The sequence below is a fragment of the Mauremys reevesii genome, linkage group 16 (assembly GCF_016161935.1).
Source record: "Mauremys reevesii isolate NIE-2019 linkage group 16, ASM1616193v1, whole genome shotgun sequence".
NCBI classification, from domain to species: Eukaryota; Metazoa; Chordata; order Testudines; family Geoemydidae; genus Mauremys; species Mauremys reevesii.
This window is the reverse complement of record NC_052638.1, coordinates 9,742,527-9,761,411: the sequence shown is the minus strand read 5'-3', so window position 1 is coordinate 9,761,411 and position 18,885 is coordinate 9,742,527. Positions and strand designations below refer to the sequence as shown.

Below are 18,885 nucleotides of genomic sequence, written 5' to 3'. Positions count from 1 at the left end.
GGCCTCGGTCTTTTAGATACGAGATGAAACCGAGGGAGTGGATGTAAAAATGGTAGGAGATCTTTCTATCAGAGACAGGGTTCTGACATGCTCTAGCCCAATACCAAATTGAGTAATTCTGCCTACTCAATATCCTGCCCCAAGAGATCAAAACCTAACAGGTAAAAACACTGTGGGATTGGCTTAAAAATAATAACTTCTGGTTTCTGACCCTTTAGGGAGCTGTCACTTCACATTTTCAAGCCTTTCTCCATAATCACGAGGGCTGGAAACTTACGTTTTTAATTTTAAATGCAAGCTGAGATTCCTGTGCAATCTCCTGATTCCAGCAGCTGGGGGTCTAAGAAACCCACCTGATATCATGAGAAGTTCTTCTTCACACAGCACACAGTCCACTTGTGGAACTACTTGCCTGAGGAGGTTGTGAAGGCTAGGACTATAATAGCGTTTAAAAGAGAACTGGATAAATTCATGGTGGTTAAGTCCATTAATGGCTATTAGCCAGGATGGGTAAGAATGGTGTCCCTAGCCTCTGTTCGTCAGAGGGTAGAGATGGATGGCAGGAGAGAGATCACTTGATCATTACCTGTTAGGTTCATTCCCTCAGGGGCACCTGGCATTGGCCACTGTCGGTAGACAGGATACTGGGCTCGATGGACCTTTGGTCTGACCAAGTATGGCTGTTCTTATGACTTGCGATAAAAATCACAGCAGCTGGCATCGCTGTAAATCCTATTTCCTGCAGGACCAGCTGGCTCCATAGCTTCATTTCCTGTCCCTCACTGTGTAGTGTTGCTCTGAGCTGTTAAAACAGCTGCTGTGTTGTATCCAAGAGGTGGATGCATTTCAGTGGTGAGGGAAAGGATTTCTGTATGGCTGCATGTGGTTGGTGGAGTGGCCTGTCTTAGGGGTTTGTGCTGCCGTCCATCACCATAGTATCTGAGCGCCTTCCTTGTGGGTCAATAGCAGTCGGGAAGTCCCTAATGTATTTCATGGGGTTTCTGGCACACCTCCCTTTTTAGGGCAAAACCTCTGCTTGTTTTTTTTAGATTTTATTACTATCCTCTGTATGTTGGTTGGTAGAGTTTTAATGGGTAGAAATCTGGGGTCCTTTAGTATGGAGCAAACCTATTAATATTTAGCATGACAGCAGCATCCAGAGTTCTGAATCAGAAGCAGGGCCCCATTGTGCTGGATAATGCTACTCACATATTGCTGATCATTTGATTTTCATCTTCCCAGCGGGTGCAGCAGGGAGCTATTTTGAGATAATATTAGTTTACGCCACATGTTTTCCTGGCAATTAAGATGGAATAAGTTACTGCCTTATATAGACCAACTATCCCTGTATTTTTAGCAAAATTATCATATTTCCATTCTGTCCCTCCACCAAAAAAAATAAAATCTCTCCTACACTGAATATGTTTCGGTGGAAGTAAAAGTTGTGTCCTTGTTTCTGCTCCTGTCACATATCTATTTATAGCTTTACAACGTTTGCAGGCATTCTGTCTACATCCATTACCGTTGATGAAGCCAGTAGTCTTCATGGTCCATATGGATGAGTGTTTGTGGCAGGTGCTCTTTAGCAGCAGGAAGTGTTTGCCTAGTGGTTAGAGCAAGGGGCTGCGAGTCAGGAGAACGTAGGTGTCCCGTTCCAGGCTGTACAGCTTACTCAGTGTGGACATTGGGGGTGTCACTCAACCTCTCTCTGGTGTCTGTTTCCCAGCTTGCAGAATGGGGATGATGCTGGTCTAATTAACAGGGAGGCAAAATTCCTCCCTTTTTGTGCAGTTCCTTGGGGCCCTCGGTGGGCAAAGGGTTGGTAAGCGCCCTAGAAACGTGGAGGAGGGAGTGGTGAGTGGTAGCGGCTTCCTTAACAACCAAGGATGCGAAGACAAGTTGTGGGCGATGCTGGAGTTGAAATGAGGAAGGAAACGGATCCCCTTGTTGGAATAGTGTTAAGGGAGGAAGATCGGAATTTCCCTTGTCAGCTTGAATGGCACCATTTTTTGCCTGTTGTATGGAAGGATGGTCTAGTGCAGGGTGGCCAACCTGAGCCTGAGAAGGAGCCAGAATTTACCAATGTACATTGCCAGAGAGCCACGGTAATACGTCAGCAGCCCCCCATCAGCTCCCCCACCCTGCTCCCAGCACCTCCCACCCACTGGCAGCCCTGCCTATCAGTCTCTCCCTCCCCACACCTCCTGATCAGCTGTTTGTGGCGTGCAGGAGGCTGGGTGGGGGAGGAGCGAGGGCTCAGGGGAAGGGGTAGGGGGCCTTGGGGAAGCGGCGGAGTGGGGACAGGGCCAGGGGTTGAGCAGTGAGCAGCCCCCGGCACATTGGAAAGTTGGTAGCTGTAGCTCCAGCCCCGGAGTCGGTGCCTGTACAAGGAGCCTCATGTTAACTTCTGAAGAGCCGCGTGTGGCTCCAGAGCCCTAGGTTGGCCACCCCTGGCCTAGTGGTTAGGGTGCTAGCCTGGCACTTGGGCGACCTGAGTTCAATTCCTTGTGTGACCACCTTGGGCTTGTCTGTACGTGGAAGTTAGTGCTCATTCAGGCAGGCTGTGACGTGAAAGCACAATAGCTGTCGCTAAGTAACTGTATGTGGACACTCTTCTTCTGGAACAAGCGTGTCGTGTTCCTGCTTCGCTTACCCCTCGTTAAACAGGAACAAGGCCCTCTTCTTCTGGAATAAAAGTGTCCACACGCACAGGGGCAGCTAATCAGGAACTCTGTAGCCGAGCCCCTCGTGTGTACACTGAGGCTAATGGCGCTGCCCTGCTTCACGCAGGAGAGATGGTGAGTGCTCAGCTACTGTGGCAACGGGGCTGTATCAGTACAATTGGGATGGCTGGAACTGGACCTACGAAGGTGGCTTGTTCTTGCGTTTTGGGCCGTGACCCCCAGGTGAACATCGCCAATTGCCTTAGGGGAAGGGGACAGTTTAGTTAACCCCATCCTGTTCCCTCTGCCTCGGTAACCCAGAGCATCCCATAAACCCGTGCGCTGTTTCCTTAGCTGCCTCCTTTAGCAGCGCCATGTGACCTGGTGCAAAGAATTATGGGAGGACTGCGCTAGAGGTCGGCAGGTGGCTGATGTCTGAATGTTGGGGTGGCAGTTTGAAGGAAGAGTTCGCCCGTCTTGGTCGTGTCGGGCTGCTGTGAAGTGACACTGATTGACTGGTGAACAGAGAGCAGAAGGGCTCAGGGCAGTTAACGGGCGGCCGCTGAATTCATCAGACTCTGGCCAACCGATGGTATCGTGCCTCAGAAATCCAGGCCCTGAACGCCAGCCCCAGCTGTGCAATTGCAAACAGTGCTCCCTTTCAGAGGCAGCGGGCGTTGCTGTGTGGAGCACAGCTCCAGGGAGAGCCCATCGACCAGGGCTCAAAGCAGCACCATTTTCCAGCACCTGCAGCCAAGAACAACATGTCCGGACTGGAGTCCCTGTGGGCCAGGAAGCTTTTGGCACAAACCCTGGTGCTATTAATCTGTCTGAGGCTTGGTGCTTGGAAACTGAGTCTCGTGAGGCAGAGCTTCTCTAGTCCCTTAAACGTAGCCTTATGTGCTTTGTAATAGCTCCAGCAGCTTTGAGACATGAAACAGAAAAAGACCTGTTAGAGCATCTTACCCAGCCAGCTGTGTCAGGGCAGGATGGTTCCATGCGCCGCGTATTTTGCAGCACTTTACCCAGTTCATCCTTAAGTGCCTTAGTGAGGGTCTGCTTCCCTTGTGAGTCTATCCCACAGCCTCGTAGATCTGATAACAAGTCTCTTTAATCAGCCTAGATTCCCCCTTTTGAAATTCATCCCAGTATCCCTTGCTGAATGTCCTTGTACCACTCTCATTCCTCTGCTTCCTGTGCGCTTACGTCCTGGAAACCTTTGTAGGTGGCTATCAGGTTATACACCCTTCACATCCCACTTAGCAGCTGCCTAGCCAAGCTAGACTTACAGAGCTCTTTGTATTTTCACTCATTAATCTCCCTCGTTAGCTTCTCTGAAGCATTTTTGAGCCTCTTCTCTGAACTTCTTCTAGTTTGTCTCTATCATCAGAGCTTGTTTTGTGGCTAAGGGGCTAGACAGGGACTAGAGATTAGGGTTCAATCCCTCACTTCGCCACAAACTTCCAGGGTGTTTTTGGCCAAGTCACTTCAATCTCTCTGTGCCTCGTTTCCCCCGTTGTAGAAATGTGTTTTTCTCAGTCCGTGCCTGGTGAGAGTATCAGCTTTTTAGAGCAGGGTCGTTCTCACTATGTTTATATAGTGCCTGGCCCAGTGGGGCTGCAGGATCAGTCAAGGTCTCTAGGTCTCATTGCAGCAGAGAGAATGTTTCTGATCACAAAGTCCCGAGATTAGAGTTCAGTATCCCATGGGATAGGGTCTCTCGTGCTCCATTGCTGCTTCCTGTGTTTCTCCCTCCCATTGTCAGTGTGTTCAGGTTATTTCTTCCTGCGTGTATTTCTGCATTGAGAGGACCTTGTAGAAAACCAGACCCAGCACGATCCCCTGCATCACCTCCCTGTGCTCCTTCCCCCAACTCAGTATGTTGTTGTTTGACTGCAATCCTTCAATTGATTGCCAGTCCTTGTGACTGGGCTCAAACGCACACCGGCTGGAACCAAGTTCAAACTCACCTCAACCGTTGTGTGTGGTGTTTTGGGGCATGCACGGGCACAGGAGAATTAGCCGGTGATGCCAAGCTGCTGTCACTCTTCATTCCCAGCCATTCTGGTAGGGTGAGTTCCACTGCAGCTAAGCTCGTTAATGAAAACAAAACGTACAGTAGCTTGTTCAGCAGCTAGTTGAGCGGATGCCAGTGTTGGTCCGAGTTTCCAAGCAGGCGGGAATGGTTACATGCTGTTACAGGCAAGGGGACAGCCTCGTGAGATGGGCCCGTGTTTCGGGTACTCTCTTCTCCCCACCCGATTCAAGCCCTTTGAGCTCTCCATGGGGAGTGCTCTCCCGAGACTTTGGGCAGAGTTGGTCATCCCCCTCCAGGGACTCAAGGCTGGAATACGCCCATGAGTGGCAAGACAGCCTGGCCTCTTGGCCAGCGAGAACACCTGGCACTGGGAACCCAGAAAGGGCCCAAGTGCCCAGTCGATGCTTATGCTGCTTCCCAGTGACCCTTTTCAAACAGTGCGAACTTGCAAGGGGGAAAATGGCCAGTCGGTCCAAAAAGAAAAATGAAAAAAGCCCCGTGTGTGAGCCCTAGAGAAGGTGAACTGGGGTCCAGGGAGAACCAAGGGGCCCTTTCATATTCAATAAGCCCTGTTCAGCTAGGAGATGGGGAGAAGGGACCGAGGCCAAGTGGCTGGCGGTTGGGCTTATGGGACGAGGAGGACTTAGAGTTTGGCTTCACTGGCAACTTCACAGCGAAACAAACATCAGCCTGAGCTTTCTCCCCACACTTGGTTGGTCTAGGGGGTTGTCTGCCTGCCCTCCGCTGGCCCAGTCCCTAGTTCTCTCTGCCCCAGATCATGGACACTCCAGCCACTCGGCGAACAGAGTCAGCCTGCCAGCCCGGGTCACCAGTAAGGAGACTAAGCAGAAGAACTTTAGCCTGGTTGCTAGAAGCTGCCTCCCCATTAAGAGATCTAGAATTTGTCCCCGTCTTATTCCATTACTTAAAGCCCTTGGTTGTAGCCACCCTTCTGGTTGCTTGAGAGCAGGGCGGGGTTATGCCGTGCCTGCCTGTCTCCGGAGCGCGCTGAGCCCAGGATGCTCAAAGCTTGGCTTGTGACCAGCCGTTTCCTATGCTCAGGCTGTGCCTTTGAATGTCAGCTCAGGCCCTTTCTTTCTGCTGCTGTTGTACATGTTCCTTAGAAACAGGCAGATGTAAAAAGCTTGCATGATGGGAGAGGAATTCCGACTTGGGCGTGCATGTAATCCAGAGTTTAGCACAGAGGTGACAGTAATTCTAGTGCGATGTAATTGCACAGATCAACAAAAAAGATACCGTGCTCTTTCCTTCAAAAAGAGACCCGTCTCCCCTCCTTTCTGCTGCAGGAGCACCTAGCGCACCAGTCTCTGTGTTAATAATATGCCGGCTTAGTAGCAAGTTATACACATTTCTTACACACCCGGCACCTTTGTATCCAGGTGATGGGTGTTACGGCCAACATCGTCCAAGTTGGCACCCAAAATAAGAGGCAGCTTCTTAGCACTTCTGAAAATCAGGCCACTTATTTTGGGTGCCCAAATACAGATCTAGGTGCCCGTCTGTAACAACTAGACCACATCTAGCTTTGCTGTGAAAGGCAGGGTTATGTCCCGGCAGGTTGCGCTGGGGCTGCTCCCGACCTCAGCCTGTTATGAAGCTAACAATACATTGGAAGCCGCTCTGGGCCAAGCCCTGGCTAGCGCACTGTTGAGGGTGGACCAGGGTGGGTTTCTAGAGGGCTGTTGAGAATGTCCCTTCCAGAATCTAGGTCCGATCTGCTGCAGGCGCTGTGTTGGGCGCAGCACTCACCCCCGGACGGGGGTAAAGGCTGGGGCCTCATCTGCCAGGTACATCCTAACGTTCCACAGATACCCAAGTCATGCGGGGATGCCAAAGAGCAGCTGTGGCAGAGAACCAGCAGCAGGGAGGTTATGGAAAATCGGTTTCCTTTCAAAGATTTTCAGTTTGAAATACATCAAGGCGTGGACGTGAAATCCAAACAACACAGCATAACGCAGAAGGCTACCAGCCAGAAAGTGGCACCTGCTGCTGTAATATGTAGCTACATCTACCCAGACCACCCCCGCCACCTTCCAAAGGATCCCTCGTTCACCCTACCCCAGATTCTATTGTTAAGAGGGGGCTATTTTGGACAGCAAACCTCGGTGGTGGCACTTGAGAATATCAGCATTCCCAGCCATCTCCTGCTAACATATTGTCCTTCATTGTGCTGGGCTAAATCCATGGAAATTGAGTGTAATGAGTTTTTCTGGCAGCCTTGGAGAATAGAAGTCAGAGGAAATATGGAGGGCTCTGCACCCCTCGCTCTGAGTTTGGAAGAACCTGTTGCTTGTTTGTGGTGTCGCTCCTTGGCAGAGACTTTCTGGCTCATAGGTTGGAGCTTCAGTAGCTTGGGCCCGACTTGAAAACATCTAGGATATATGAGAGCATCTCTGACCACTTACACGTGCTGATGCTCTGCTTCCAGGCGCAGCTGAGGTAATCGTACGGGCGGGTTAAGTGCACAATTGCACACCCACTTGGGGTGAAATTCCTCGGGTGAGGAAGCCCAGTGAAAGGCCCTCCGCGCAGTTTAAGCCCTTAGAGAAGGGGGCCTGGCTGAGCACATGTGCTGTGGAGACCCCTGCATCTGCTGTTATGGACGGGATCTCTGTGCCAGCGCAAAGGGCATAGGTGGGGGAGGACCGGGTTCCAGGAGGCGCGAGATGTACATTGATCCCGGGGCCCTAGTGGAATGTGCAAATAGGGCCTGTCCCAAAGCCCTCTGAAGTCAACGCAGAGACTCTTGCAGGCTTCAGTGAGCTTTGGCTCAAGCCTGTAGCATGGAGCAGAGGCCCTGTGGAGGAGCTGCACTGCAGCCCTGTGCTTTGGCCCCAGGACCAGAGCAGGATTTCATCATTTCTGCACTTCACCCTCATGAACCTCAGTTCTCCAGTGTAATGAGTCCTGTCTCTCGTGTGCTGAGTACTACAGTCCCGGCCCAGGGACTTGCGATGTATATCCTGAATGCTGTGTATTTATTTTGAACATTGGTTAATAATTGCTGCGGGGTTTCTGAATGGCAGGGGAGCAGGTGCAAGGGCTTGTCTACACAGAGAAGCTAATTTGGATGACTAGGGTGTGAATTTAAAGTGGAATCGCTATTCCTGATTAACAAAGTGGATTAAGCTTTCAGAGTTAGGCACTTTTATTCCGGAATAACAGCATCCACACAAGAAGTTAATTAGGAATCGTTAGGAATAACTCCCCGTGTAGACAAGCCCTATGTGAGTGATGGGGTGGATACAGCTTGTACATATCTGGTAGACCTGTTGATCACTTGCTCAAACTCCTTCTCTAATTGCAGATCGACAGGACAGAGACAGCCGTGAATAACCTCAACCCAGCCTTCTCCAAGAAGTTCACCGTCGATTACCACTTTGAAGAAGTGCAGAAGCTGAAGTTTGCTCTCTTTGACCAGGACAAGTCGAGCATGCAGCTGTATGAGCATGACTTCCTGGGAGAATTCTCCTGCACCCTGGGCACGGTGAGGCTACAGCAATGCTGCACCCCGGCAGCTAGCAGACACTTGTGTGCCTCCCTCAGTCAGAAGGATCCGTTACACCAAAACTCACAACCGTGTTTAGGTTACTCCCAGTCCCAAAGCAGCAGTCGCTTACCACAGGTCAATTGCAGCTTAGATCTCACACAAAAGCCAATGCTTGCAGCCGGTCCTATAATAAACCAGCTTAAGATTTATTAACTAGGGAAAGGAAATAAGACCGTTATTTACAAGGTTTAAGCAAGTAAACACACACCCACAAATGAGTTCGTCTTAAGTTCTAAAAGGTAATAGAAGCTTCTATAATAAGCAAGTTCTGTGTCCCTTAGGGTTAACCCAGGCTAAACACTGGGGATTTCTTGCTTCTGCCTAGAAAACCTTGCCCTCGAGAGCCCAAGCAGCAGAGAGAGAGTTTCTTCTTATTAGGGATTTTTATTGCCTTTCTCTGACCAGCCTTCCCAGCTGTTGGAAGGGAATTCACTTGCGTGTTTCCTCTTCCTGGGGAGCATGAGAGAGCAATCAAGTCTTTTGTCCTCTTTGATGTTCCACAATAGTTCACCTGGCATTGATGGACCTTCTCTGTTGGGCAGGAAGTAACACCTTCTGCTGGAAGGTGGCATTTCACGCTAGTTAACATCTTTCTTTCACTCGATGATTTACACCATTACAAAGGACTGCCGTGCAAACTCTTAAATATTCCTTTTATAACGTGGGCTACAGATGTTATAAGTGAGATTATGAAATGCTTGTAAATTGCTGCATGCCTTAAAGTCTAATCACTAAACACATTCTTATAATTCTAATACCTATTTTAAGGATACTAACACACAGGTGAGCCAGACTGGTCCCCGCTATGTATTTGTCAGAGTTCAGTTGAGATCTAAGGGCCTTGGCGTGATCTGGCACCTCATCTGCCAGCGTCACAACCTCCACATCCACCTGCTATAGCCTAGATTGTAAGCTCTTTGATGGCAAGACTGCCTTTTCCATAAGGCCAGGTCTACACAAGAGAAAGGTTGTTGGAATAACTCTACTGGCAAGCCCTGCTAGCTTAGAAACAGTTTATACCAGCAAAAAAGTGCATGTGCCGGTATAGTTTATACCGGTTCGGCAAGTGAAATAAGTTACATGGGCAAAACCACATTGATGGTGGTATAACTGCAGCTACACTGCTGGAAAAACCTTACAGAAATATTGCAAAAAATCGCACCCCGGCCACGTAGCTACATCGGCAAGGGTTTCTAGAGTCGGCCTGGCCTACGCATATAGCAATGAGCACAGTGGGGCCTTCATCCCCGATTGGCGTTTGTAGGGACTACCACAATACAAATCATTCCGCTTGAAGGGTGACATCAGACCAGTCGCTTTCCCTTTGTTCATAGTCACTTTCACTTCCGAGTGCTGTTTTCCTGCCCCCCAGCAATGTTTCAATACCCCCTCCAAAAAAAAAAAAAAAAGCCACCCTGTTTTGCTTAGATTCCCCTGAAAACTTTTCTGTTCAGTTCTGTCAAAGCCTCTTATAAAGAAAAAACTCCCGACATATTCAGCACAAAGTAGTCTGAGCTCCGGCTGATGTTCTGATTAACTAAGGTCAGTGATTCTCAAGTTTTTTTCCCCAATGGGGCCCAATGTTACAGTGAAAACTTTCTGGATCGCCCTTCCCTCCAGCCATAAAGAGAGGGTTGCAACAAGGCCGTGAGCTCCTGGCCATACCCAGTTAACTTGTTTGTGTGTGTTCTACACCTGGTGGATTAATGCTGGAATCCAGCCCCTGACTGGGGTGTCTTGCTGAAGCACAATTGCTTTGTGGCTCTTGATGGTCTCGCAGTGGACAACAGGTTGTTGCTGTGATGATCTGGCAGCCCAGAATAACCATGGGGACAAGTTGGAGTGGCAACACTTGCTTTGGTGTAACTGACTAGACAAGATGCAGTGCAGTGGAGTGTCAGGCTCAGGGACTCAGCTGAGAGGGGTGGTGGCTTCTTTCACTGGATTTTGATCACTGCTTTTTGCCCTTGTAGGGTTTTATTAAATCTGCCCAGTTTTGAGGTCCGGGCAGCTATTAGAAGGGACAGGAAGCTGCCTTAGGTACAGATAACCTGGCTCTGAAGAGCTACTAGAAAAAGCATTTGACTTCCCCTTTTAATTTCCCTTTTGCATCAGAGCTCTGTCAGATTAGCTTGGAGTGTTTTGTTGCACCTCATTAATTCCGCGGCTGGATTTAAAGGGAAGACTGTTTCATTCCATGACCCCAACCACCTCTGCAGCCATGCGAACTAAAACTATGAGGCATGATCAAATCTCATGCTTCAAGGCACAAGCCGACCACCTGCCACGGTCAGGAAGCAACTTTTAACCCCGATGTGCAGTGTTGCATAAATGCCTAGTTTCACTGAGGTTTTTTTTTTTTTTGCCTGTCTCTGAAGCAATCGCTTCTGGCCAGTGCTGGAGCGAAGATATCAGACTAGATGGAATGATGGCCTGGTCCTGTAAGGAAAATCCTGTAGTCCTTGATGCGATGAGACCTGGCTGTGACTTAGGTTATGTTTACACTTCAAACTGCATCAGCGCGGCTGCAGCGCTTCAGTGTCAACATTCACTATAGCGACGGCAGGGGTTCTTCCATCACAGCAGTGAATCCACCTCCCCAGGAGGCGGTCGCTAGGTTAATGGAAGAATTCTGGCATTGACCTAATGCTGTCTGCTTGCTGCATAGCTGCGACTCTGAGGGGTGTGGATTTTTCACACCGCTAGGGGATGTAGCTATGCCGATGTAAATGTTCTGGGTAGACCAGCCCTTACTGTTGCGTCTGACGAAGTGGGTATTCACCCATGAAAGCTCATGCTCCAATACGTCTGTTAGTCCATAAGGTGCCACAGGACTCTCTGTCGCTTTTTACAGATCCAGACTAACACGGCTCCCCCTCTGATACTTGTTGCCTTTAATGTCTCCTTCCTCGATTAGAGGAGAGGTCTGTCTTCCGGAGGGGGGTGAGCTCTACTGAGAATCCATGATTAAAATCCAGTTAGACCTATGCCACCATCTCTTATCTCACCTGGGTGGAAACTGCTCTGGCCTAGGATCGGAGCTGGAAATTGCAGGAAAGCACTTTAACTAAGTGAATTTTTCCCTCTGATGCTGCTGCTAGTGCTCAAATTACACATGATGCCGTATTGCAGCTAAGTAGATTGCAGAGGGTTATTTCAGCTTCCGAATGGCTGTTTTCAGGCTGCTTAGGAAGAGAACTGGGAATTATCCAATATATCTCCACTTCGTAGTATGGTCAGCGCTGCTCCTCGTTTGGGATCTGCTGAGGCAAAATGCAGAGTGCCCCTGAAAACGACAGGAGTTTGGGACTGCCCAGTATTCTGCGGGATTGGGTCCTTAGATAGTGAGGAAATCAGTCATCAGTGGAAGAGCAAACTGGCAGAGAAAGGAATGTTACTGTCATGCTTCTAAGAAGTTATTTAAAACAAGGAGCAGGAGTTCAAAAAGTAAGTCTGTATCCTACGCTGGTGCAAACCACTGGAGCTCCATTGACTTCAATAGAACTGTGCCCACTTATGCTGGCTAAGGATACGGCCCGTAGTTTGAATTGAGTACAGTGTTCTTTCACTCGGCCTAAAGTGTTGGGTAGTGCTGCTGTGCACCATTTAACCAGTGCCACATTCCACCGTAGAGACAGCTGCATTTTGAGTGGGGTGAGCTTTTTTCCTGAATATATCGTTTAAGAACCCAGTCCTGTGAGCTGCCGAGCACACGCCATTAGACTTTAGGAGGGGCCAACGGTGTTTTGCAGAAAGCAGGAGCAAGAGCTCTGGGAAGGAAGAACTTGATGCAAATGTGCATTGGTCAGGATGGTGACATTAATCAAGGACTGTGTCTCTGTGGCCCTTTTAAGATACGTTTTGCAAAGGTGCGACTGTGAACATGTCACCGGAATTAGCTAATTTAGGCTGTGATCAGTTCCTCCTCACTTTGTTTTTGATCATTTAGACCATTACATCTCTGGTTTTTTGTGGCTTCCTTAGATTGTCTCAAGCAAGAAGATAACAAGAATGCTACTTCTGGGAAATGGGAAGCCAGCTGGAAAGGGGATGATAACGGTACAGTTACTGATTTATTATATATATTGTGTGGGACTATAGATAATAGACACAGTGCGGTCCGCTTGATGGTGCGCTGGATTGGGACCCCGTAAACCTGACTTCTATTTTCTGCAAGTCGCTTCACCTTTCTGAGCTTCCATTTCCTCTCGTAGCTTTTGTCTATTTAGGCTGTAAGCGTTCTGGGGTCGGGACTGCCTCTTGCTGCGTTTTTGTAAAGTGTTTAGTACAATGGGCCCCTTCTCTTAGTTGGGTCCTGGGGCACTGAAATAATAAAATCTAAATCTCTGGGTACGTACGAAGTAATATGCTTTTCTTGTTAGGCACATGGTCTCTCTCCAAGCCTCCCTGAGACAGACTGAGATAAAGGGGTTGATTATATTGTGGTGCTGATAATCAGTGGGTTTATTTGTAGTAAGAGGACAGGACTTACAACTTAGCAACAGGTCTCTTAGCAACAGCATCTCTCGCCTGATGCACAGTTCCCCCCAGGTGGTGGCTTTCCCATTGTTGGTATATGTAGCAATCCTTTCTTTACATGAAGAGGGTAGATTTAGGACTGGTTTTTGACCATTGACTCTTCTAAATGTTAGATCTGAGCTCTGTCAGATTTTCAGCTGGGTGACAACAGTCCAGCTGACGAGCTTTTCCTTCTATGTTATGTGAGGTGGTTAAAGGGTATTGAAATTAAGACTGGTTTTAAACAGTGCTACAGAATGGCTAAGCGTGGCTGCTGCAGTGTGTCCGTATTGCTGTTCACTGTAGAAACTGGTAAGATGGTAACAGATTTTTGCTAACATTAAAAGAACATAAGAACGGCCATACTGGGTCAGACAGTGGTCCATCTAGCCCAATCTCCTGTCTTCTGACAGTGGCCAATGCCAGGTGCTTCAGAGGGGACAAAGAGGACAGGTGATCACCAAGAGATCCACCCCCTGTTTGTCCAGTTGCAACATCTGGAGTCAGAGGCTTAGAAGCACCCAGAGCATGGGGCTGTATCCCTGACCATCTTGGCTAATAGCCGTTGATGTACCTATTCTCCATGATCTTATCTAGTTCTTTTTTAATCTAGTTATAGTTTTGGCCTTCACAACATCCTCTGGCAAAGAGTTCCTCAGACTGTGCATTGTGTGAAGAAATACTTCCTTTTGTTTGTTTGAAACTGCTGCCTATTAATTTAATTGGGTGACTCCTGGTTCTTCTGTTATATGAAGGAGTAAATAACACTTCCTTATTCACTTTCTCCACACCAGTCACGATTATAGAGACCCCTTTCATAGTCCCCCTTCCTCGTCTCTTTTCTAAGGTGAACAGTCCCAGTCTTTTTAATCTCTGCTCGTATGGAACAGCTTCCATACCCTTCATCAGCTTTGTTGCCCTTCTCTGTACCTTTTTCATTTCTAATACATCTTTTTTGAGATAGGGTGACCAGAACTGCAGGCAGTATTCAAGGTGGGTGGGCGTACCATGGATTTCTATAGTGGCGTTCTCATGTTTACGGTCCTATCCCTTTCCTAATGGTTCTTAACAGTGATGAATTTTTTGATTGCTGCTGCACATTAAGCTGATGTTTTCAGAGAACAATCCACAATGACTCAAAGATCTTTCTTGAGTGGTAACCGCTAACTCAGACCCCATCGTTTTGTATGTATAATTGCGATTACGTTTTCAAATACGTGTTGCTTTGCATTAACTACACTGAATTTTATCTGCCATTTTGTTGCCCGGTTTCCCACGTTTGTGAGATCCCTTTGTAACTCTTCACAGCCTGCATTGGACTTAACTATCTCGAGTACGTCTGTATCATCTGCAGACTTTGCCACCTCCCCATTTGTCTTTTTCCAGATCATTTGTGAATATGTTGAACAGCACCGATCCCAGTGTAAATCCTTGGGGGGGCACCACTATTTACCTCTCTCCAGTCTGAAAACTGACCCTTTATTTCTACCCTTCGTCTCCTGTCTTTTAACCAGTTACTGATCCAATAGAAAACCATCCCTCTTATCCCATGACTGCTTAGTTTGCTTAAGAGACCTTTGCTGAGGGACCTTGTCAAAGGCTTTCTGAAAGTTTAAGTACACTATATCCACTGCATCACCCTTGTCAGCATGTTTGTTGACCCCCTCAAAGAATTGTAATAAATAGGTGAGGCATGATTTTCCTTTACAAAAGCCGTGTTGACTCTTCCCCACGTGCCTGATAATTCTTTTCTTTACTATAGTTTCAAGCAGTTTGCCTGGTACTGAAGTTGCCAGGATCGCTTCTGGGGCCTTTTTAAAAAATCTTAAAAAGGCGAAAGAAAATGCAATGGGAAAATGAATGAGCAGTACGTAATTCATTTGTCTTTCCTGATTAAGTCTCTCTCCACCCTGCGCTTGGCACTTACTTTGGAAGAATTGAGCCAGATTAAAGGGTCATTTGTCAAGTTTAAAAAAACACATTTGTTTCAAAAAATAATTCCTTATGTCGTGCTAATACCTTGGATTACTAAAACTGAAAGGGTTTTAAATGTCTAATTCACTCTGTACAATTTATGTAATTTACTATTTTGCATTTAAATCCGGTTGGGTGGTGAAAATAAACTAGTTTAAACTTAACTTTTGCTTCTAGTCAGTTTCTTTTTCTGGTTCTCATACATAATGCTGCAGTGTTTAAACAGTGTTGCAGTGTTAGCATGGCAAACACTGGAATGCAATAATCTTCCACATAAACAGTAACATGAAAACACCCTACTGTTTTTGGCTCTTGTAAACATTAGGTTGCACAAAACATAAAGTTTGCACCTGTGGTGTCCCTTTAACTTTCTAAAGAAAGTATTGTTTCTGTAAAAGTGGCGAATGCATTAGGAGTACCTAAGACCATTATAGGAGATGTTAATGTCAAATGCTGGTCATGTCTCTTCGGATTTTCCCTCTTAATATAAACTCCCCCACCACCATGTTTGTGGGGATTGAATTTGGGATCTTCAGCACAATCAGCACAGGCGTCTTCCATTTGAACTAAAGACTTGTCTACACTAGAAGCGCTACATCGGTGCAGCTGCACTGCTGTAGTACATCTGGTGAAGACGCTCTGTGCCAACGGGAGAGGTGGCATAATAAACCCATCCCCACGAGAGGCCGTACCTATGTCTGCGAGAGAAGTTCTCCTGCCAACATAGCGGTGTCCACACTGGCGCTTAGGTTGGTGTAATTTACGTCAGTCGGGGGGGGGTGGCTTATTCACACCCCCGAGCGACGTACGTTATGCTGAAGTATGTGGTGATGTAGACCTGGCCTAAAGGATTAAGTCTGCTAGCAATAGTAGGCTCTTATCCTCTGGGCCAGCTGCGAAGAGGTGACACAGAACCCTGAGCCAGCATGTTACCTGAGCAGTAGGTAGTTGCTTAGCGACTAGGCGCTGTCTACCTGGCTTTTACACTAGCACGAGTTATATCCCAGGTATCTCGGAATATGGTTGTTTCTTCTACCAGGTTTTGAGTCCCATATTTCTGGGTGTTCCTAAGGAGATGGAGAGCAGTTGTCTTTAATGGAAGATAGAGCAGGGCTAGGTTAGTGTCGGTGCTGAGGCAGCGGGCTGTTCCTTTAATTCTCGGAGCTCTTGGTTGCTGTCTGGGAGCTCTTTCTGCTTCAGTCCTGCCAGCCCTCCTGCTGCTCCTCCGGTTCTGTGTGCGTCCGAGGGTCCCCTGCCGAGTCTGAATCTCCACATTCCTTTCTGCCCGACTAGACTAGCGGCCTTGCTGGCTGCTTCATTATGCAAATTGACCCCATGCGACTGCACTGTGCTGTGGAGGGCTTTCGTCTCCCTTCCCGATCAGCAGCTTGAAAGGAATTATTGAATGAGTCGGAAGAGATCTTCATGTGTGCGCAGCCAGTCGCCAGTCCAGGAGTGGGGGTAGGGGTTGGGGTGGGTAAGTAAGGTGGCTATAGAAGGTCCACTCAGTTATCTTGAGTGCTTCAAATGTTCAAAGCGCTGGCCCAAACGTTACACGTCCCCTGTCTCAAGAGTAGTTATTTTCCCTATGTTACGAAGGGGGAACTGAGGAACATGGAGTTTAAGGACAAGGTTTACAGAAGCATCAGAATCCCTGTTAATTCTCACACATCCTGAGCCATTCTCCACTCAGGAACGCACCAGCATCCTCATAATACTTGTGCCGCTGCAAGGAACGGGAATGTGTGCCCCTAAATCACGTAGGTGCTTTTGAAATGTCCACCCCCAGTGACTTGACCAATGTCCCGAGGCTTGTCGGCATCAGAGCTGGGAACTCTAGGTGTCATGAGTGGAACTGGCTGAAACTTGGGATTTTTGGTTCCTAGGATATTTCAAAATTTGACTTAGTTCTGATGTGGAGCTGCGGATCCTGTAATCCCATGTTCCCCAGGACCCCACTAGGAAGCCGGGCAGGGTTCTCTCAGAGCCCTGCCTGGGACTTGGCAAAAGTCCATCGAACCTGAACCATTCTTGCAAAACATTTCAGGTTTTGACAAACCAGCATTATCCAATGAAACTGTCGGCGGGAAAATTCCCGGCCAGCTCTGCTCGCAAGTGATCTGGTTGGTTGAGTGCAACTCTTCACTCGTTCTGTTTCCGGTGTAATCGTTCACGGGAATTAGGCTTTTTTAACTTTGCTTTCTGCAAGCGGTTGAGAGTGGGCACTTCAGGTTTGCTTTCCACGAGCTTTGGTGCCAGCAATACCCAGTGGAGACACTCAGGGAAGGCAGACCCAAAGGGAACGCAAATACGACTGGAGTGATTGATTCCAACGTTCTAACAAATATTAGTCGGAAAATGTTCATCCCAGTCCAGTGTTCACACAAGCCTACTGCTAAGTGTATAGCAATTGAAATCACCTTCTAAATGGCTAGACCGAAGGGCCACTGAAAAGGATCTGGCCCTTGAGGTTTTTGTCGAGGGGAAGGAATTTAATGCCTAAATCATGTTTAGAGTAAATAGAGAAATTCAGATGATTAAAGAAGCTGCTTTAAAAAATAAATGGCCCCATGCCAAGTGTCCCATGTGTGATAAGGTTGTCCTTGGAAACCAAAGATTTGAGTGGCTGTTGCAAATTGTGCATTGACAAAGGCTCTTCCCTTGTGTTCCGGGTGTGGAAGAATTTCCAATGTGTGTGGATGATGTTGAGAATCAAAAGGAAGCTAACGGAGGTATTGTGCGTGAATCTGATGGGAAACCTTCTAGCAGAGTGTGTTGGAAGGAGATTTATTTTAATGTTGTGTTTAAGAGGAGAGTGCCTGCAGAATGTGTCTGCTGCTCTCTATTGTTCTGGTAGGTCTAATTCAGAGTAATGGGCAGAGGTTCACATCCCTGAGCACCAGAGCTGGGATTTTTTTTCAAGTACAGGCGAGTCTCATCTTACACGCATTTAACATGCGCAAATTCAGCTTTGCGCGGTTGGCAAAAAACAAAAACAAAAAAGAGAAAAATTAACAATTTAAATACTGTACCTGTAGTGCGGGCGATTCCGTCCACCATTACACTCAATGTAATTTTGACTATACACGATTTTTGCTTTACGCGCTGACAGCGGAACGTAACCCCAGCATAAGATGAGACTTGCCTGTATCCAAAGAGAGCCAGCCCCATCCAGCAAGGGTCAGGTTTACACCAAGAACAGGCATCACAAAAAGCACTGGTTTTGGAAAAGGCCAAGACTGACCTGCCATGGAGACTGGAATGCCTTAGAGTTCTGGGTCCCGTCTGCTGCCAATGCTGGGTACCTCTCAGGAGCGACCAGAGAACTGGATCTCTAGGAGAGTCCATCCTGTGCTTTCGCCAGCTCAAAACTCACATACATTATTGTTTTTTAAAAGAACGAGAACTAGAGGCCAGTCTGGCATGTGGCAAACAGACCCCCCCAGCTGGGATGATGTTACAGCAGCCAGTAGCCTCTGCACTGTATCGTGCAGCAGATCCCTTCTCCCAGATGACTGCAAGCAAGTTAGACTAACCCGTGTCACCAGTCCGGTTCAGGCTGGGTTTATTACCTGTGCTTTTCCTTACTGAATGAGACTCTCCAGTCCTTGACTTTGCGTTGATCTGGAATAAGTTCAGGGCACACTCCCTGTAGCTCAGCTCAGAGAAATACAGAGCTGCGTTTGCATGCTGATCTGTCCTTTTGATTTATTCTTGCTGGTTTTGGGAAGAGCATCTCTGGCTGACACGTCCCTGTATCTTGTGCCTCGTGGATTGTCTCAAACTGGGCCTAATACATTGTAGCATACTGCCAAATATGGGACTGAAATACTCTGACTGGTACCTCTGGATTGTCAAGAAGGGATATGATCTAGCCTAGCAGAATGGGCAGCAGGCTTCTGTTTTCCTTCATTGGTCATTATCAAGGGAAAATATACATCAGCTGCAACATAGACATAAAGGATTGTTTAGCCCTTTCACTGTCGCTCTGTCAGCCTCTTTGCCCTCTGATTTCACTAGAAAGTTGTGCGCAGGAGCAGATTGGCTTGTTTAGTCGTGGGCGTCTTTCTACAAGTGCCGGAGCCAGGGGACTTGCAAGGGAATGTGCATATATTGTGATT

General features: G+C 47.8%; 1 protein-coding gene across 7 annotated transcripts in view; it reads left to right on the top strand.

Annotated features, from left to right (window-relative positions):
• Window positions 1-18,885, top strand: part of CPNE2 (copine 2) — a 172,684-nt gene that overhangs the window by 63,216 nt on the left and 90,583 nt on the right. For all 7 annotated transcript variants that reach the window (XR_005588916.1, XM_039503319.1, XM_039503317.1 and 4 more), the window contains 2 exons: window positions 8,030-8,209; window positions 12,257-12,331. Coding sequence is in view for 6 of the 7 variants with exons in the window: in XM_039503319.1 (XP_039359253.1) it covers window positions 8,030-8,209; window positions 12,257-12,331 (255 nt within the window). In the remaining variant the exon portion in view is untranslated. The remainder of the gene's footprint in view (window positions 1-8,029; window positions 8,210-12,256; window positions 12,332-18,885) is intronic.